General features: G+C 35.7%; 1 protein-coding gene across 1 annotated transcript in view; it reads left to right on the forward strand.

The window, feature by feature from the left end:
* EYS (eyes shut homolog) overlaps positions 1–22,151 on the forward strand; it is an 868,863-nt gene that overhangs the window by 372,026 nt on the left and 474,686 nt on the right. Inside the window, exon 22 of the mRNA XM_027698171.1 lies at positions 9,400–9,521. Coding sequence (XP_027553972.1) covers positions 9,400–9,521 — 122 coding nt within the window. The remainder of the gene's footprint in view (positions 1–9,399; positions 9,522–22,151) is intronic.

Here is a 22,151-nt window from a genome sequence, read left to right on the forward strand (position 1 = left end):
TCCAATTTTTCTAATGCTTCCCCCCATTTAAATGTCCCTGATCTAATGCATTCCTCTAGGGTCCATCACTGTCTCCTCACATCCCTATCAGTTTTGGACTTCAGATTTGGGGTTTGTTTTTGTTTTTTTTCCTTGTTGACTTAGGAGTATCCTTCAGAACCATCCTATTAGCTGCAGTGGCTGCACAAATTCAAACCTTCATCCAGTTCCTGCCAGGGCCTGGGTAAGATTCCATGAGTAGAAGAAAAGGATACCCCTTAAGTGTGCAGAGAGAAGGAGGGAGAATACAGAATAAAGAAAAAGAGAGAGTCAGTGGCCTAATGATGACACAATTGTAATTACACAGGAAAAGAAAAAATATAATTTATCACATTTGTAGACAAAATTCAGTCACAAATAATCTTTTTTGTGGCTTGTTGATGAGATTGTAGGTCTCATCAATACTCAGCTGAAATCCAAAGAATGAAAAAAATCCTTAACTATGCACCATCATCATAAATTGTATCTGATTTAATATATATGGCTAGTGAATACAGTGTTTGCAGGTGTGGAACCTCCTGAAGTCTTGTAGGTAAGCACCTTCAATATCCAGAAATAGAACTTCATTAGAGTAATAGGAGGCAAACTCCAGGAAGGCCTGCAACGTGCAAATTGCAAAAGATTACCCTTAATAAGATCAAGCTCTCCCAGGGAGTGGAAATGAGACAGAAAAAGTTATAGCTAAGATTAAATGTTTTTACAGCCTTACAAGATTAGAATGAAAGTCTTTAAATTTCCTTCTATCAGAGAGAAAAGCATTTTCTTTCTCTCATGTGAAAAATGAGCTAATAGGTAAAGAGTTGTTAACCTCTACCATACCAAATACAGAGAGAACCGTAAAATCCTGACACATAATTTCTTCAAGCGTTACTTTCCTAAGCTCACAGTGTAGCCTTCCTTATGGATGCTTTCATTGCTTTATCCTAAGTACTACTAAAATTCATTTTAACTGTCTGTTAGGAAAATAGAGAAAGAGGGAAGAGAGTTCTTATCATTTGAATGTGAAGTATTAAGTTAGGATTTTATTGTAAGAATACTCCACCCTTTTCTGTTCTCTGTATAAATGTTTCATAATTGAAATCCCTTCTTAATAGCCCTTTAGTATGCTGAAAAATCTATAATTAACCTACATTTTTCAAGAAAAAAGAGAAAAACATTACTAAAATCTGGAGCTGGTGCTGTTAAAATCATGTTCTGATACTCAAGACAATAACACATCCAAAATAACACATCCGAAAGCTGAGATGAAAAACCTAAGACTGGAACGATTTTCTAAAAAATGGGGAAGACTGATAATGCTGTTATCACTCAGTTTATCTAGTCTGTCTCCAATTTTGCAATTCCTTTTTCTCTCTCTCTCTCTTCTTTGTAATAAAATTTGTCTTTAAAATGGTGACAACCCTTGGTTCATTAATTTTGTGTCCTGTCTTACAGCCTCTTTATTAATTTTTTAAATGACATACAGTTTTCAGGAAAAGCCTCAAAAGTAAACTCTCATTGATTTTTTAATTAAATAATTTGGATTTCAAAAGAATGTTTGTATTTGACTTTTGGTGACTTATTTCTAAATTGTGTTATGCAACAGGTGAATTAGACTATTGGACACAATTTGTGCTTTTCCCAGAAAGTATTGATTCCTATAACAAGCCATTCTGAGACCATAAGCATTACAGAAATTCTACTGCAATCAGAAGCTGCTATGAATTTTTCATTTGTGGATGCAGCTATCACTAGGTGACCCTGATAAATAGACAGTTCCAAGTTTTTAGTGTATGAACCGACTTCAGTTATGCATTATCAGGTGGTCACATACTCCTGATTTTGGTAATGCAAGGCTGTGAGTGAAGAAGAGTGAAAAGAGCATGGAGATTTAGTTTCCAATACAGAGGACATGTATCAAGTGCAACCATCTGAAACACTATTTTAAAAAATACTTTTTTTCATGGGGTAAATTCTAGAAAATTGTGCTGCTTTTAGTGACTCAGAATCTGGGGACAGTGGAATTCTCCTTTTAGGGAATACAACCTGTTGAACCCCAGGCCCTCACCATCCTTCCAGGAGCTGCGACACTGGGCTCAGAACGACAGAACTCTTGACAAAAAAGTCAGCTGAACTGAACTACCTCATGAAGGCATGCACAGTGCTACGTGGGCATTAGTAACTGTCTAGCTGCATAAGCTAAATACATGGGGGAGTTTCAACTATATTTTAAACTTCTGTGCATGTTGTTCTAATTAAAAAAGCAAAGAATGATGACGTAGCTCGGAAAACAAGCACAGTCAAGCCCCAAGAGTTGCAAATTTAGGGCCAGGTGAATGTGGATCCATGTTCTCGTTCTTCCAAATTACTTTCCTATAATGTGTTTTATTATCCTGAAATGTTCTATAAATTTAAAGTAGGGATGAGTGAAAGTTCAAAAGAAGAAACTCTACATCAAATATTTTAAATTTCGGGGTACTTCTAAGGATATTTATTTTGAAGTATTATTGGAACAGTCTGTTGTTTTAACTTTCCCCTACTTTTGAACCTGAGGTCGGCAAAAAGGGCACTTCATGGTATTTGAAATATACTGATGTGATAATGGTTGTATGCTTAAGATTTAAATTTGAATGAGCTATTATGTTAAGGCATGAGATAGCTTTGTTTTATGGAAACCAGAAGTTGTTCTTCTGCTTTTTTCTTACATTATTACAAAGTTAGCAGCAGCACTGTTAGGTATGAAATTCAAAAGCAAAATATTATTTTTGTCTGTCAGTACCTAGGCTATTCCTTTGGAATATCACAGTTAACTTCCATAGCTCTCCTGTTACCTGAGATCTAGGGGCAAACTGAAGGCTCTGGACAAGGTTTTAGGTGGGTTAAGTTCCCATTAGTACTTTGGATTAACAGGAATGTGTTCATGACCTTTAACTAGTCGTTGAACAATTGATCAAACCAGATACACTGATCAAAGGTTAATACTCAAATGTCTGTCACTAGCTGGACTAGTTATTTGGTTTATTTTGCACAAATAACTGAAGGTTGTTGTTTTTCATTAGTTTTCTTGTGCTGTTCAGTACCTGTCATGTTGAAGGTGATTTGATTGGCATATTTTCTAGTAAGCTCTCTAGGAGAGAAAGAAAAGAGCGTATAAACAGAATAAATGCCAGAGGTGGAGAAACAGAGACAAAAAAAAAAATCTATTACCAATTATTAATTATGTAAGAAGTTTCAAACTGACTTTGGTTTGTTGTCATAAAATTGCTGCTAGATTAGGCCTGTATCAAATCTTATTTTTTTCCCAGAAATCCTTCAACTTTCCTAAGAAGAATCTTTCCTGATTTGTATCAACAATTTTTAAAATGTTTTGACTGTCAAATTTGGTTATACTAATGATTATTCTTAGATACCTGCTATGGTTTTCTAATGTTCATATTTCCAGTAACATCTCATAGAATAACATTTTAAAATTACTAAAAAATATAAAATCAGAGAGGTGTGGATTTGTTACAAGTATTTCTTCTTTTTCTGCAAACATAATACATAATATTTAGTATTGGCCATGCTCAAATGGAATACCTGTGTCAATATGAGTAAAAGCTGTGTTGCATGTTTGCACGCCTCAGCATGTTATGGATAAATTTCCACAGAGAATCATATCTCCAACAAATTTACATTGGACTGGGAGAACCATCATATCTGAGCAGTGATGGAAATAGCTGATTAAATTGTAGAGGCATAGGCCAGAATTTATTTGCACATTAAATGCAACATTTGAAATAATTTCAAGAGAAGCTCGTTGCTAGAATTGTTGTGATACAATTTTAAGAGAACTAAATTTTCAGCAAAATATCATAGTTTTACAATTGTGCCACTTTAAAATGATCAATATCAAAAGCAGCAATAATTATGATTTATTAGCAAAGCTACCATTTTATAAAACAGTTTTGTATAGAGACATGCAGTGCAAATAACTAGTATTCCCATTTAAGATAATTTTCTTTGTGATTACAAATTACAGTACAGTTCATTTAGAGTTATAAATACACAGCATGTCTAGATACCAGCCATATTTTAAGCTGGAGCTTACAGTAGCTTACAGTTACTGGTGTGCTATTCAAATATTATGAAAATTGCACTTTCTTGCATATATTTATTAATAACATTTAACATATACAGGTAAAGAAATATCACAGTGCAAGGCAAAACTCATTACAACTCATCAAACTTTGCCTGTACCAGGTGCTTCAAATATGCTCCTTCTAGTTAATATAACTAATCATTATTTTAAATGTTGGAGACATAAGCAAATTTAAAATGTCCATTGTTCTTTCTGTAAGCTTTACTTAAAATTTAAATAAAATAAATCCTGTTTTATCCTTTATATCAGTTAATATATAATTTATAATAACTTATATTTATAAGTTAGGTGCAAAAGAACCTAAGTAGGTTTAGGAGAACAAATAAATATACTGGTCAGAATTTTTAGAATCTGACTCTGTAGAAAAGGATATATAGATAAAAATAGAGAATATAGAATTGTGTGAAAATCCATAGTGCTACCTCAACTTCTGTAGATAACTACTACTTAATAAAGTTATTATTTCATATTTTGCAGTGCATAGGACAAAACCCACATAGGCTATGTAACTTATATAGCAAGAGCAAGATAGAAAAAAATCCTTTTTTAAATAAAAGAATAAATAAGAATACATCAGATTATGCTTCTAATAATAAGATTTAGTAACTAAATTGGTGATTTTTAAATAGTAGTTTTATCAGAACCAGTCAGTTGCTGCAGCGCTTTTTATTGTAATTGTTCAGGACTTCTGAAAAAGTATGTTTCCTACTTTTTTTTCACCTTATTCTATCATGAGACTTCTTATAATTATTCTTCCAAGTAAGATTACTATTAATAATCATATTGAAAACCTCACGACACTTAACTCCCAAGAGGTGTTTCTTTACCATGAGTTAGACAATCTGACTATCCATTACAGAGCCAATAACTAATATTAGAGCAGGCCATGTATGTTTTTCAGAGTAGGGGCTACAGAGCTAATTGCAGATTTTCTTCATGTGTCCAAAGTCAATTTTCTTTCTTTTGTGGAGCAGCACTGTTCATCCATTCACTTTCACTATTCCTATGCCCTGTGAAGAACAGGTAAATAATTAATTATCCTAAGATGGAAAGGTAATACAGTCGATGGGACTTCACTGTGCATGGATCTTGTTTTAGCTTGGTCTTGTTTAGTATAAGTGTTAAACCTAATGAAGATTAACAGGTATCCTGTTTCTGTTTTGCTATTTTATTTTGCTTTGTTTCGTTTTTAAATAAGCTTGCTTATTTAAGATACAAATCCAAACAGAATTGAATAATAAAAACAATGTCATAGTGAGAAATGGGAATCTTATTTTGTTAGTGAATATGTATAATTATGCAAACGATCAAATCAATAAGTTAAAAGTAAACCTGAAAGTAGCAACTCAGAAAAGACCCTTAAATTAACAAAAAAGGCTGCATAAATAATATTAGGATCTCAATATGGTTTAGAGCAATTGCAAATATGATTTCACAGATGTTTACATTTTTCTGTTCACATTTATTTCACAAGGTTAAATAAACTGCTGTTGGCACTAGCAAAATGAAGTTCCATGAAGATTTTCTGAAGTAGAAAAAGCTCTGCTTCCAGCAGAAAAAGAGTTTTGTGATGAAGTTTTCTGTAGAGGCTGGAGTACATCTCCCATTATGTGCCAATGCTAAATGGTCTTATGATGTGCTCATCTTGTCTGGCCTTAATGGAAAAAGAGTTGCACCACAAGAAACATGGTCTGGCAAAAGGACTTAGAACACACAGAGTAAAGGGGCATTTCTGTGGTTCTTTTTAGTGTTTCTGTTTCTAGGAAAGGTATTTTTTGTTCTTTCTGCAAATAAAAAACTGTAACACCCCCAAAAATGCCCCATTGGTATCTTTAAAAATTAAATTGCTTTAACTTTTCTGTGGACATGGGAAAAGTATCTGGAGTATATATTTGTACTGTAAAAATTCTGCTCAACCTACACAAGCAAAGGATAGGCCTGAAGATTTGCCTTGTTCATAATTCAGATCCTTGTTGTGTGTGATGAACCTTTTTCATTGTAGTTTCGGTTTGCCAGATGTTCAGCTGCCATTTTCCAGTTAAGTAACATTGATTATGTCTTAAGGAAATGATTAATTCTTCATTTACGGTGTTGGAGAAGGGAAAATATGCAAATACTCTTAAATGGCAGTTTCTTACCACACACACAGATAGCGGGATAAATACATGCTAATGTGCATGTGTGGTTCTGGGTATGAATGAAGGAGATCAAAAAAATTACAGTTTGACCTTGTATTTAGCTAATAAAATCTACTGTTCTTACATAGACTGTGCTATATATTGTACAGGGAATAACTATGGTGCTATTTACACATTTATTATGTTCTTTAGAGGACAAGCAGAAGATAATTTGAAGGAACTCAAAGGTACCATTTATTTTAACTTTCTACAATGCATAGTAATACATAATTACAGTAAATAAAGGGGGAAAATATATAAATAGGTTTTAAATTATCTTCCTCCAGTCTCTTGTTTGATTCACTGCATACTTTCTTCTACATAGCTTCCTGTCATTTTATGTTGTTTGGTGTATGCTATGCCCTGATAGACAATCCCACCTCTCTGAGCCCTTTCTCATCTGAGAGATGTGTCAATCTCTTCATAATGTTATTGGCTGGACTCTTTCCAATAGCTCCATATCTGTCTTGTACCAGGCAGCCCAGAACTGACACAGCACTTCATTTGTGGCCTCTCCAGGGCTGAGTAGAGGAGAAGGATCATCTCCCTTGGCATGCTAACAGACTCCTCCTTATGCATCCTGGGATGCTGTTAGACTTCTTGGTCACAGGGGCATATTGTTGACTCATGTCCAGCTTGGTGTCCAGCAGGACTCCTAAGTCCTTCTCTGTAAAGATTTGTGTCTATCAAAACCTTTTTTATCTGCTTACACTTGTATATAGTTTATTGCAACATATCACTCTCAGTCACTGTAAAACTACACAAAGATGAAATAATGTGTAAGATTTTTTAGTTTGCTTATTGTGCACATATGCGTGATATACATATACATGAGAAATATTTTGTGCTTGATGTGACAATCCTCATGTAATGAGAAATCTACAAATCATAAACTTTCAGCAATTGATTGACAAATACTTTTAGTGAGACTAGAAAAATACTACTGTTTTCTACACAAAACTCTTGGCAGGCCTCCTTTCACTTCTAATTTTGTAATCCATTTCTGGAAGAGTTTTTTGGAAGCAAGTCTTTATCTGGTATATGTGAAAACCTAACCTGGTAATAAAACAGTTTTTAGGAGATGTCTGAGAGTTACTTGTGGGTATGGATTAGCAGTGCCCATTTTTGCCCATTTGACACTGATAAATATGTAGAGAAATGAAGAAATTCTGTGTGGCTATGATGTAATAGGAAACAGTAACATGTGTGCTAGTAATGTAATTTGTCTCAAATGTATTTTCTTTTTTCTTTCCTTGGTACACTTTCTAGAAAATTATTTTCTCTTTCCAAGTTCATGTCTCAGTATTACATTTTAAAAAGACAAAATATTTTAATAATTTTTTTCTGTCTCCTATGGAATCATAAAATTTTTAACATTGGAAAAGACCTATAAGATCATGAAGTCCAATTGTTAATGTTAGCACCACCGTGTTCACGATTAAACTATGTCTGCAGGTGCCACATGCACATGTTTTTTGAACACTTATGGGGATGGTGACTCAACTACTTCCCTGGGCAGCCCACTCCAGTGCTTAACCACCCGTTCAGTGAAGAAATTCTTCCTGATGTCCAACCTGAACCTCCCCTGGCACAACTTGAGGCCTATTCCTCTTGTCCTGTCACTGGTTGTCTGGGAGAAGAGGTTGACCCCCACCTTGCTACAACCTCCTTTCAGATAGTTGCAGAGAGTGATAAGGTCACCCCTGAACATCCTTTTCTGCAGAACAAACAACCCCAGCTCCCTCATCCACTCCATCTAGGACTTGTTCTCCAGACGTTCACCAGCTCTGTTTCCCTTCTCTGGACATGCTCCAGCACCTCAATATCCTTCCTGAATTGAGGGGCCCAGAACTGGACACTACTCAAGGTGTGGTCTCACCAGTGCTGAGGGACAGAGAGACAATCACTTCCCCACTCCTGCTAACTGCACTATTTCATACAGGCCAGGATGCCCTTGGCTTTCTTGGCCACCTGGGCACACTGCTGGTTCATGTTCAGCCAGTTGTTGACCAGCACCCTCAGGTTCTTTTCTACTGGGCTGCTTTCCAGTCACTCTTCTGACAACCTGTAGCACTTCATGGGGTTGTTGTGACTGAAGGGAAGGACCTAGCACTTTGCCTTGTTCAATCTCTTGCCATTGGCCTTGGCACATTGATCCAGCCTGTCCAGATCCCTCCGTAGAGCCTCCCCACAAAAATTGGTTCCGTCTGCCTATGTTCCATGCCCTGTCTTAACTCAGAAAGATACCCTTTAAATTTATTTCCTGATTTCCAAAGTTTATCTCAGTAGATTCAGAAAATCTGTGTCACAGAAATCACAGGTGTATCCCAAGCAAGCATAGCAATGGTGTTTGTCAACATGAGAACTAAACAAATAGAATGCAGTTGGGAAACATATGAATCACAAATTCACTATGTACAAATTGGTTGGTGCAAAAGTTGATTTGACTGGTTAGGCTAGAATATACAGGTAAACAATTTTATTTGAAGTCCTGGAATGAGTGGAGCTGTTGGACACTGTGTGACGCCTCAGGAAAATCGTACTGAGCTTGACTTCAAACAGTTAACTTCCTTTCTTTTTTGTCATCTTTGCTCTAATAAAATGTTCTAAGCTTTTAATTTGGCAGAAGGGGGTAAGAGTATCATTACAGAAAAGTCTGGGACAACTGCCCAATCTGGATTTTCTTCAGCGTTCTGACTCTTAACTTTTTATATTTTTAAACAGTATTAGGAAATGAAATAATTTCTCTTTACTGTTTATATGAAGTTGATAGCCCATATATGTTTGAAATACCATTGTCTGTCTGTCTTCAAATTTCAATTAAAAAACCAGCTAAAATGTAACAAAGTTATTTGCAGACTCCAAACACCTATAGATGCCACAATGCTAGTATGTTACACATTTGATCATCACGCTGTGGCAGTCTATTTTTGGACTCAGCTTTTAAAAAAACTCCTGAACTTTTTTTGCTGTCTGTTAATGTATTCCAACCATCACTAATAACACCTGTTGTAATTATATTAATGATAAAACAAATTGTTTGTTTTACCTAATACATTTCAGAGATACCAATGTGATTGCTTGCCCGGATGGGAAGGAACATTTTGTGAAAAGGAATCAAATGAATGTAATTCAGAGCCTTGTAAAAACAATGGGACTTGCATGGATCTTTTCAACAGCTATCGGTAAGCATTGCATCTTCTCTGTGACTGAACGATCTTGTACCAGGAATGACAGGTTTATGCATCTGGTTATTATTTTATTTCTCAGCTTGGGAATGAAAGGTTATTACACAAATGACCAAAAAACTTTTCTCATGGATATACTGCTTCAAGTTATATTCATTTTAAGCCAGCAGATATAATTAATCATAGATAGAAAATAAAAAAGAAGTAAAAACAATAAAAAAAACCAACCCGAACCAAACCAATCAACCGACCAACCAAACCACCAAAGGAAAAGAACACTGTGAATTCAAAACATTTAGCAAGCAACAAAGTTTGGAACTGTACCTTTTCAAAGAAAATATAGTACCTCTTTCTGTCATGTTTTCCCTGTAAACACAAGAGATGCTTTAAGAGTAAAAGTAGTGGGAGTGGACAGTTATACAGTCTTGGATGAAGAGATTATATCATTGCTGCCACCTTGTGGCTTAAAATGACAACAAAATAGTAATTTAACTAAAATTTATAGTCACTCAGACAAAGCATGAGAATTTGACACTAACCGTATTAATTTTGCCTTAAACCCCAATCTTTATTTTATGCATGCTTTTATGGTTTAAACATTATTTTGTTTCAGTATTATGGGGATAAGAATTTCACAAACAATCCAGTAATGAGGTTCTGCTCTTTGTAGACAGGTTTTGTCTCTGTTATGATGTCAATACTAGAACAGTCCTGTAAATTCTTAATAGATATTGTTATGGCTGCATAAAGAGCACAGTGTAATAACCGTGCATGGTGCATAGTCTAGTTGTTGTGTAGTGATTATATTCCTGGTAATATAGACAATAATCAGAAAGAAAACTTACCCCAGTTGACAACAGACAAATGATTCCCTAAATAGCCAAAGATAAATTGAACTAATTTAAATAATATATATAATATTTTCTGCATTAATTTACATCCAGAACTTAAGGGAAATACTTTACCATGTCCTAGAACTGGCCATTCAACATTCTATTTTGGAAAAATATTTTCAGTCTGATAACAGAAAAACAAGTGTAGTGATGTTAAGAAAATCTGTTAAAGTCTTTTCAAATGTTTTTTTTTTTTTCACTTTTTAAAGTCTGTTGGGATATAAAAAAAATTAACTATTTTTATTTTTGTGGTCCTTTTTTTTCTGATGCTTGTAGTTCTTTGTAGTCTACTAACAAAAATTATAAGTGCATATCGCTTATGAAGGCTTAGGTCTTTCATTATGGCAATTTGAATTCTTACATGTTGTAATGGATTGAATAGGCAATTTCATCATCCTCAAGGACAATTGTAGGTGTATGAATATTTTACAGCCATGAATCTTTGCCTGCCCTTATATTTCATGAACTTTTTTCAGCCTCTGAAGCACTATATGTACTGCAAAAGTAACAGGGCTTCTCCTGATTTTATTCATAGCTGAGTCAGCTACATATGCACAAATCCAAGGACCCCCCATTTTTTATTGAGAATAAAATGCTCCAAAAGTACTTTTTCTGCATTTGAGAAATACTGAACTGTTACAGAAAATGTTTCCAAGAAAATTTGTTTGAACTGTAAGCACCACACACATATTTTTCCTCAGAGCTATTTGTCCAGTGCAGTGGCTTATGAAAGGATACACTTAGCAATGCAGCCAATAATTACTACAAAGAAAGTTTTATAGTGATTAAGAGAAAGATACATCACCAGTTGCCCTAAGCAATTATCATCATCCAGACCGCACTTCAGCTGAGAAGGCCCCGATCACAGCGGAGGTCTGGAGAACCTCTTCCTGGCAACTGGGAAATGCTATGCAGTGTGTCCACCCATAGGGGAAGCCTCCATCTCTGCTCTGAGAGGGTCCAGCCTATATAGTGTTAAACAAATTAGCTTACATCACTCGATTGTTGCAGAGAAACAATCTGGCTTTATTCTCCCCTTGGTTTTCCCCTTAGGTCTGGCCAGGGCTCAAGGCAAAATGAGGAGTTAGTTTGGACTACTATCAAATGCCCCATAACCTTGATTAGTGTCTAAATATAGAATTTTGGCTACTTTGATATCTCAAATCTGAACCAGCTGCCTACTGTTCCCGCGATCTTGGCTGAAAAGAAAGGAAGATTTATAAAACATACACACCTTACTAATTATTGATAATATGCTGTGGTAACAAGCATAAATGTGTATTCTTAAAACATTACTGAGGATTGTATAGATTCTTCATTAATAAGCAGATATATGGCTAAATACAATACTAGGCTAAATATATTATTAGATTGGAGAGTTCATCTTATAGGTCAGCTTTGGCTCAGAGCTGGTCCTTCAGGCCCCAGTATTATAGCTGTCTTAGTTTATACTCACAGATGCTAAAAGATATTCTTATTTTTTATAATTACTCTTAATTTAAAAAATATGTTGGTTTCTATTACCTTTGGAAACACTTTTCTGTTGAAACATACATCAACAAGACAGTGTTTCTCTAATGGTAGCTAGGCAGTGGCAGTAACTACAACCTGATCCTGAGGACATTCAGTTGTATCTTTAAAATTAAACACAGTCTTTAAAACAGGATAACTGTATTCTAGCTGCCTAATATAAAAGATCATTGGTATTCTTGAGCTGTGCCTAGGAATTTTTTTGGACAAGCACTAGTTGGTCTGGACCAAATTCAGGCCAGCAACTGTTCTGAGAATGCAACAGTGATAGACAATGCAATTTCCTTGCCTGTGGCCATATTCTGGCACTGTTTATTTGTCTGCTGTAAGTTTAGCTGCTGGCAGCAATGCTCAGAATTTTCTGAATTTCTTTGAAGTTGGCCACACCACTACCTGTACTTGATATCCCTTCCAGCTTAATGTAAAGGATAGATAACAGAGATTTCTTTTATGCTTTGATAATCCTCATTAGTTTATTTTCTCTTAAGTATTTGTAAATCCAGCTGAAAACATCATTTCTTTAAAAACTAGGTAATTTATTATGCAACAAATATATTTTTGTATAAGAAAAACTGTGAATATAATACAAAATGAAATATTTCCCTACCAAATTCAAGTCTGTAATAAGAAAATAATGATACAAACCATAATTACTAATTAAAAAGTTCATTTTAAGTTCAAGTTTTTAGCTGGGGCTATTCTTTGTTGAATCTTGATAAGAAAACTAGCTATCAAAACTGAAGAATCAACAATTATGACAGAAAAGAGTGGGGTTTTTTATGGATTCCATCATAGGAAAATAAATCCCATTCTAATGGGAAGAAAAAATTAAGCCTTCTGAAGTGCATATTTTTATTTTAATAAACAAGTAAGAAAGACATTGAATCAATAGTCAAGCTTGAATTGTTAAATGTGAATAGTTTATTACATAATTTCCATTTCATTTGAGTTAAATTATGTTCAACTGATAAAATAAAAAATACCTTTTTCTTCCTTCTCACTTTTCACTTTGGTACATGGCATAGCAAATATATTAATTTAGAATGGTTTCATGCACGTATTTCCAGTACCCTATGAACCTCACTCTGATTCTCACAATAACATGATCTCTCAAATTATGTCTCTGAACATTTATAGACAGATGCATCTACGTCCAGCTGAATTCCCTATTTCTTCTCTATTGTATCAGCTCTCCTGATACTTATGAGGTTTAGTCCTAAAAGCATCAAACCCTAATTAAAGCCCCGGTGACTCCTCTGCTGTTACCAACTTACAGGGAAACTTTAAGTGAAAAATCTCTTCAAGTCTTCTTGCAAAATAATAGGCAAAAACTTTATGGATGAACCAGAGTTTCTAATGATGTAGAATAGTTTGGAACTTGGCTGTAATCATTATGACATTAGAACTTGGAGAATTAGATGTCTTTCCAAAGTACTCAATTCTTTCTGTATATTCACACTGAATCCCACAAATTCATGCTATTTACCATTTTATCAGTATCTGTTGTTGAGGGGTTTATAAAGTACAAAAATGGTGTCTTATTGCTGCTTTTCTTGTTATAACATACCAATGGACTTGTCTGTACTAAACAGGACATTAGACCTACCTAAGTATATTTTCTGATGCCATCTATGCATCTTATATCTTTTATAACAGTTTTAATTTTTTTTCAGTTGAGTACAGGAAAGGTTATTCTTTGTCAGCAGTTGAATCAATCCACTGAAACACCACTTTATAATCCCTGCATAAACTGAAGTCCATTTCTTCAGTGAGAAAAGCAGGAATCACAATGGCCTGTCTTCCTTTTTCCCTGTCTTTCCTCTCTTCATTTATCACCGATGTTTTATGCTTCCTGCTCCCCTTCTTCAAAAGAAAAATGCTATCTTATCTGGCCTTGACATCTTACTTTTGCAATCAAGACCCCTTCCTGCTTGGGTTGTTTTTTCATTTGTTTTGCTTTGGATACCAACATTTTTTCCTGCCTGCTCATTCTTATCCTTTAGATTTTAGTTCTGGCACATGTTTTCTACACCCTATTTGTGCATCTATATCAAGGTCTCCATTGCCCCTTCAGAGTATGGATGTGATAAACCTAATTGTGTTACAAAATGCTGTGAGTGGTGGTATGGTGTTACAAAATATTTACTCATATTCTCCAGTTATGCTATTTTATGGTGCATTTGTCTGGAATAAATATTGAGTAGAGTTCCTTTAGCCTGCTTCTAGGCTCTCTTTTTTGAGTGCCATGGTCCTCTTCTTTTGGCTAAATGTGATACAGATCTGGGTCTTGTTTCAAGTTATGACTGGATCACACATAGGTAGTCAAAAAATTATAGATACTTTCGTAATGTTATTTGTATGCCTCTAATTCTAGGAGCTAGTTTTTTCTTTTCAGAGGTGGCCCTGGTGCTGAAATATCTTCCCACTAAGTTCTGTGAGGATGAAAGTTGGTAAATGCCAATGTCACCTTAAAGTTTGAGTCTCAAGTTCCTTAAGCACTTCTGAGAAATTACTGATAATGTGCAAATATGTTTTCTGTATTTAAATGCTCTTCATTTAAACTCTTTTTTTCTTTATCTTGTCCTGTAAGGGGCCATGCTTTTCTTACCTCCCTTTAGGCTCCATCTGAAATAATGAATTGTGTTCATAGAGGCGAGTATTTTGAGTAATTTCAGAACTCATCTCAAACTGCACTAGTCTTCCTTAGCAATGCTTCTTCAATTAGTAACCATGCCATGATCATATTTCTTTGTCTTTATTTAGATAATATTTTATGTCAGCTGACAATTTGAATAACTGTATCGTCAGCCAGAGCTAGACTTATCCTGACTCCCTCTTGTTACTTTCTCAGTACATTCCCAAATACATCATCTTGTCCTGTTACTTCATAGCATTTGAAGCCATACCTTCTTTTCAGAACAAAAAAATAATTTTTCATTAGTTTAACTGACATCTAAGTTCTTAAAAAAAGACTAGTCTTATGTCATTAGGATGTATTCAGTGTCATGCACACCATGAACTTTAATTATAATAGTGTTACAGAAAAACACTTTTTTTTACCCCCTTCCAGAGAGGATTTATTCAGAAAAGGGAAGTCAAAATCAACCTCTGCGTTTCCTCAAAACTATGCAAGAGTTCTTCTGTGCCAAGTTTTAGAAGCAGGTCATTCCTAAGTTAAGGATGTGTGAACATCTGAAAGATCTATAAGTAAAAACATGCCTATTTACATAGTGTATTTTAAAGATATGCTTATTTCTTAATGAATGAGTTTTAAACTGTCATGGAATTCAAAGGTAAATCGTGATATGATTGTAATTTGAATGCTGTGTTCAGTTTGCCTTCTGTTTTTACTGGCATTCCCTTTAACAATTGTTATAGTCTTCCTTACTTTTTTCCCCCAGAAGCAATAAACAGCTTTTCCCACAGATGGGGATCACCTTGATATTTAATGGTCCCAGATGCCAAATGCTGAGACATTTTCTCGCAAGTAGTAACTGGTTTCTTATCTGGCATTTCTTCAGGGTTCTTTGGCCAACTCTTCCTCTCTTGCTGTAGAGACTTTTCTCAAAACATTTGTCTGTTGCATCTCTGACTTATCTCTCTTTTGGCATTGTAGGGTTTTTCCTCATCCTAGTGCCAAGTTAGGTACACATCTCTTACTCAAAACCATCTTTAAAAGATTTATATAGACAGTCAGGAGATTTACTAATTAATTACCTAAAGAAATTTGTGAAAGTACAAACAAGTGCTTCCTCCAAAGATAGCAAGTGTTTTATAGTTCATCTCTGGTAATACTGCTAACAGTTGGAAATGTGTAGTGTGCTGCTTGTTTTACTACAGTGTGTGAAATGAGCTTTAGGGTTTCCATTGCCTTAAGCAAACAAAAAATATTGCTATGCCATCTCAGCAGCATCTACTAAAAAGTCACTGACATTTTGCACCCCTTAGGACATCTTTTGGCCATAATTCAATAGTCTTCTCAAAGGGCAAGGTCACTTTTATTCAAAATCCTGATGAAACATTAAAATTTAAAACAACACCCAGTAAGTACCTGGAAAATACCTCCCCCCACCCCCCCCTCCAAAAAACAGTTCATCAACTTTTTCTTCCCAAACAGTAGGATTGTTCCCCATGGTATATTTTATCATTAGGTGATGTATTTTAAATGTATTTTTTGTAATGTATTTTGTTTACAGATACCCAAAGAGACATGAAATGAACTCACAGGTTAAATAGGAGTGCAAATCGGTTTCTAAAATAATAAGGTACCTGATACATAGATCTCTGCACATATGAAATTTAATATAAGTTATCCAAATTCATCATTGCTGTGGTGCAGTTAAACACTTTCAGTGCAAATAATGTACAAATATGTGAGCACAACTAACAGATGAAGCAGTTTGCATGGCATTTTCTGGGCTCTAGCTTGAGATATGCTTAGTTTTCTGGGAACTCCTGGGGTTATCAGAGGATTGCTGGGAACTCTTTGAGGAGCTTCAGGGTGCCTGGTGCTCTCAGGAAGGGGTAGCTACAGAAGGCTGTGACTGCTAACCAGCTGTAGCAGTTTAGCACAAGCTTTGTTGTGAACTTTTCTTGATTGATGGAGACTTAGAACTTTTGTTTCCAGCTGACCCCTCATTAAGGACAGTCAAGCATCCTTTCAGCAAATGCTAGAAAGAGTGTGTGTAACTTCCAAGCCCAGAGCAGAAGAGGCCCAGAAATTTCACTGAGAACACTGCTTACTTAGGTAGTGAGGTGCTACAGGCACTGTCCCTGACCATCCACAACATTATTAGAGATCTCAAACCAGACTGAGCTCCTCAGGGAGAATGCAGTTCTGCAGGCCTGTGGCTGCAGAGATGTCTGGGGCCTCTTGCTGAGGCTGGAACCAGTGTCCCTTCCTGGAGGAAGTATTTGTATGCTGGAGGAGGATCTGTGCTGCCAAGTAAACAGGAGGCAGTCAGCAGACTGTGCAGATGAGATAAGAACATCACGTTCTCCAAGACCCTTCAGATACAAGAACCTGAACTCCCAATCATAGTGAAGGCAGACTAGGTAGAGTCTGTGCATAGGAGGTTTGGAAATGGAGACTCCAGTTGTGATAAAGGCTAGAAGCCTGTAACATTCACAACTGGATGAGGACTCCTAACCTATCTGCAACTCTGCCACTAAAAAGTAGGTTCAGTGACCTGGTAATAATGGCCAGTCTTCGCGAACGAAGATTTGGGGAAAGGTCTTTTACCTTTCCAGCCTGCGCGATGGATTTTTTAGGTGAGACACAGCCTGCGCTGAACTGAGCCCACCCTTTAATCCTAAGGTTCATCTGCCGGGGCCAAGCAAGCTTGGACAATGGCAGTGAGGTCCTCAGGACGTAGGTTTGTTTAGAGTGACCTTCTCATAGATGGATGGCCTCACAGGGCTAACGGGCTCCATCTGCCCGGGAGACTGGGATTCGAACCTGGGTCGCAGCGGTGAGAGTCCCGCATGCTAACCACTAGGCCACCAGGGGTCCCCAGTGACCTGGTAGCAGAGAAGGAACTAGAAAGTCTGTCCAGTGAAGCATATGACTCAGCTAAATCTGAGTCATGAGGCAACACCAGAAGGAAGGATGAGTGATGGCAAACACTGGGAGACTCTCTGCTGCAGGCTTCTGATGGGAGGTATCATGAATCCTGAGAGATCTGGCTCATGTCATTGTGTAGTCTCTAAAAAGGTCTTGGTAACGAGAGAGGTTCCTAAGGATTGGAGAAAAACAGAAAATACAAATATACCAGAGAATGGAATGGGAAAAGGTAGAAAAAAAGAAGGCTAGAAATGGAAAATGTCACTGCTACTTTCAAGAAAGGCCAGAAGGGGGATCTGTGAGACTGTGGACTGGTCAGCCTCACCTGGCCTCTGGGAAGGTGATGATGCAAATAGCCCTTGAAACTGTTTCCACACACATGATGGAAAAGAAGGTGATTGGGAGCATGGTTTCACAAAGGGGAAAGCATTCCTAATGATAGCCTTCAATGAGATAACTGGCTTGACAGATAATGGGAAAATGATGGATGCTATTTCTCTTAACCTTAGCAAGATTTTAGATACTATCTGCCATAACCTCCTCATAGACAAAACTCGCTGAATTACTGGACACAAAGACCATCTTTGACATAATTCATCCCCTCATCATGTTATGTAGTAATGACATTAAAACTGAAATTCAGTGGCTTGTCTTTTGTAGCTACAGTTCTGGGCAATGATAAAAATGCTGCCACCACAAAGCATTTTTGGGCAGGGTGTGATTGGGTATGGGGTGGTGAGAATTAAAACTAAAATTAATAGAAATAAGATAGGCAATGCAAAAAAAAAATTTTTCCTTGAAAAAAAATAAAAACCTTGAAAAGGTTTTTCAAGACAGATTTCAATACTTCGTTATTTCTAATCCTAATATGATAATGATTCTGTTGCAGATGATTCATAATAGACTCCTTCCTGCTTTTTCTTTTGCCCTTAATTTAACTGTTCCCTAAAAGAATGTTCACTTTTTTAATTTGTGAAACCTTCATAAAATAGGAATTTTAAACAAACAAAGAACGATGCTGACACTTTAAAAATGACTCATTAGAAATGAATGGGAAAACCATCTGTCATTGTTAGCTACAGATTAGATATTTCATGCCTCAGCAGTGTCTAATACATGCACAAAGGAAAAAAATTTAGAAAGGATTATGGTCATTGCTGCTGACATTATATCCTTTTGAACCATGGAGAATCAGTAATAAACAGTTCCACATAAAAGGGCAGGACGTAGATCCCATTCTCATTATTATAAAAACTGTATTTTTTCCTCTGATTTGAAAGGTCATTAGTAAAACTTCTTGGAAGTTAGTTTCACTTCTTGGAAGAGATTTCATTGGTTTCATAGGTATTGTTCCTTTACCTATGTTCTTATAGCAATTCTAAAGTGGTCAAGAGTCAAAATTTCTGTAAATTTATTCTGTTGGTTTTAATGCCAAAGTTACCTGTTATCTGTGTTTATCTTGTCTTGAAAAGGTTTCACAGCAAAAACAAAAGCAAGGTTTCATCTTCAATTATGAGGCTTTTTTTTTTTTGAAGTAGAAAAAGATTTTCAGAGCATAACAGCCACAATTTCCTTTTAAAATCCAGAATGGGTTAGCAAGTACAAAATTGGTTTTGGATAAAAACATTATTGTATATTTAGAAAATATGTTTGGAAAAGTATGAGTTATTCAGCTAAAACAGTTGCATCTTTGAAATAATTGATTTTATATGACATTACATTAAGAAATACGTTTGCATCTACAAACTACGTTAAGTGGTTCTGGTATAAGTAAACTATACACAACACAATTAGAATATCAGCATTGGCTTCCCCACCACTAGTTTCTCTGAGTAACTGAGTTTTAGTTAGTAGTCTTTTGGGGTTTGTTTGGGATTTAAACTATTGTGCTCTTTTAGATCAATAGAAATATTAAAGGAAAGTTTATTTAGACTGCAATTACAGATAGTACACTGTTAGAGGTCCCTCTATAAAACAGTACTCACTCATCAGCAACAGCAAGCAGACAAATGTAGGATCATCATATTTTCTGGATGTATGAAAAAAATCTATCAGAGTTATAAAAGATGTCTTTATCTTTAAAGGTCACAAATAGAGAAAAGGGACAAAAAAACAAAAGTCACACATCTCTATGAGCATCCATAAGTATTGTTATGTATGTCTCTTGGGCTTGTTCATTCCCCGTCTGGAAGGGACAGTTATAAAATTTTCATAGGTTTGCCTTATTGAAATAACTCAGTCAGACACCCATAGAAGAAAGTTGGATTGCTTATATTACAGTAAATATCAAAGGTAGATAAAGACATAACTGACTCTTGAAGACCAACTGAAAATAATTTTTGTTTCTTATTTTTATAGCTTATATAAGAACAATAATCTTTAGAAGGACAAAGCTATTTTTTGAAATGCTGGTTGCCAGGACATGACAAGACAGATTTTGTTTTGTAACAGAATCTCTAGTAGAGAAATAGCTACCTCTGTGTGACTGCAGTATTTGAGCAGTGCAGATATAATTTTTGCTTGTTTTTAATATTGAGAAATACTGTCTGACTTAAAAATACTTACCTTGTCCTTTTCTTATTTATATACTTGGAAGTTGTAGCACTCCTTGATAAATTTTTTCAAGGGTTTACTTAAATAATGCTTCTCAGGCAAACTTCAACCAGGCCTGTGTTAGGTGGTCTCTGGGTAAATTTAGTCGTGGTGGATGAAATGTTACTGCGTCAGTTGTTTGTTTGAAGTTACAAACCACTAACATCATTAGGTGAATGGTAGGAGATTATAATTTGGCGTATTTACAAAGGTCAGTTTGCGCAAATTTTTTCTTTTCTTTCTGTTATTTTAATAACAAATGTGAGAACAGAGGCATCCCTGCTTCTTAATCTATTTCTAAAGTAATTTCTAGACTGCCAGTATTAATTATGACACTCTAGCTTTTCTGAATGTCTTATTTCATAAGGACCTCTTTTGAAAATCTGAGTTTATAATGTTGAGATTGGCATTGGGAGAGTTGTTCTCATGCTAAGTGATCAACTAGATAAGCTTTGATGTGCAATTGACTGCTTTTGAATGTTGAAAATTCTTCAGTAGAGCTCTTAAAATATATAAACATTGATAGTATATGGTTACCTAATTGGTTCTAGGCATAAAGTATTCAATGTGTTCTATGTTTGGAATGAAAAAAAAAAAGGATAGTAATCCATTTGTTCAAATATCAAATACATGCTTTTTTACACCACTGCTTCCATTCCTGGATCTGATAGTGCTTCTTCTGTGATACACTTCCTTGGAGCTTGAGTAGACCCAAGGTGAAGATCAACTGACAATTCTGAAAGTAACTGAAAAATTAGCCATTGAACACTGGGGAAAAAAAAAAGCTAATGAAGACATCTTGCTTAAATGACAAGTGTTTGTGGAGTTCAGAAACAGCCTGACACATGAGGGAGAGAAATACTTCTTTGTCTCATCTGTTCGAATCATTATGCAGAGGTCATTTGTACAGACTTCTGAATTGGTGTGCATTACATTCAATTCTTTTTCATGCCAAATTTTCTAAATGTCAAGGTAATCTATCTTCAGGGTTAGATTTGTATTGTTCATGCTTCATAAAATTTCGAGTTGCAGCATGTTATCTACCACTTCATATTGCTGTGCTAATTATTGTTAATAAAGAGTAGCAATTTTAATTACCTTTACTTTGTCTTTTTTCGTTGCCTGTGGCAGAAGGAACAGACCAGAAAAGATCTCCTTTACTCTCCCAGAGCAAAAGTACCTTCCACTGTTAACACTCTACCAAATTGGTAGAGTTCATTTTTCTTTTCTGTAATCAGTGCCATCTCCGTACACAAGGTGAAGGGCTTTGAGGTCAATTGACAAAATTACTGTTGCATTGTTAAACTTTCTAAATTTAACAAATGTCTTTCCTGGAGGGGTTATTACCTGCACTCAGGTGATAGCTTCTAGTGTTTCAGTGTAACATTCTTGTTCCTTTCAGATTTCTTAGGTCAAAGAGGACTTGTCTCAAAATCAATGTACTAAAACACTGTAATAATTTTAGTAACTGTAACTCTCAGAAAATATCAGAGTAATACAAACTGAGAAAATGCATGAGCTAATTTCCATACAAACTAGGCCCTTTACACTGCAATCTAGCAGAGAGGAAGAGATTTCCAAGGGGAAATAGTGCTGAAGATACCAGTTTCCGTAGGTGCAGCAATCTTCGTTCGCGAAGCCTAGCCATGATGATGACCACAGTCGTCATCAAAGACCAGCATTAAATTAAGAGAGAAGAACACAAGCAAAGAGGTAACCAGCGAGATGGAAGCCTTTTATTCAGAATCCTTGAAAGATGGTGAGTCATCCAGATAGCCGACTTATTTGACATCTGAGACTAACAGATTAAATTTATGTAACTCTTGGAGGCCACATGGCAACTGATTCCCTCTGATTCTTGAAAGAATGAAATAACACTTCTTTTTTCTTTACGAAAGTGAATCACTACCACCCAAGACACTGGAGGTAGATTATTTACTTACTGTTCACTGTCAAATTCATCTACTGATGGTCTGCTTTCACAACTTAAGGATTGGTTTTCTCTTTCACAAATCTTGGAGAAATGTTGCCTGTTAGAAAGGATACAAA

Source organism: Neopelma chrysocephalum, unplaced genomic scaffold (assembly GCF_003984885.1).
Source record: "Neopelma chrysocephalum unplaced genomic scaffold, ASM398488v2 Primary Assembly neopelma1_23b, whole genome shotgun sequence".
Taxonomy (NCBI): Eukaryota; Metazoa; Chordata; class Aves; order Passeriformes; family Pipridae; genus Neopelma; species Neopelma chrysocephalum.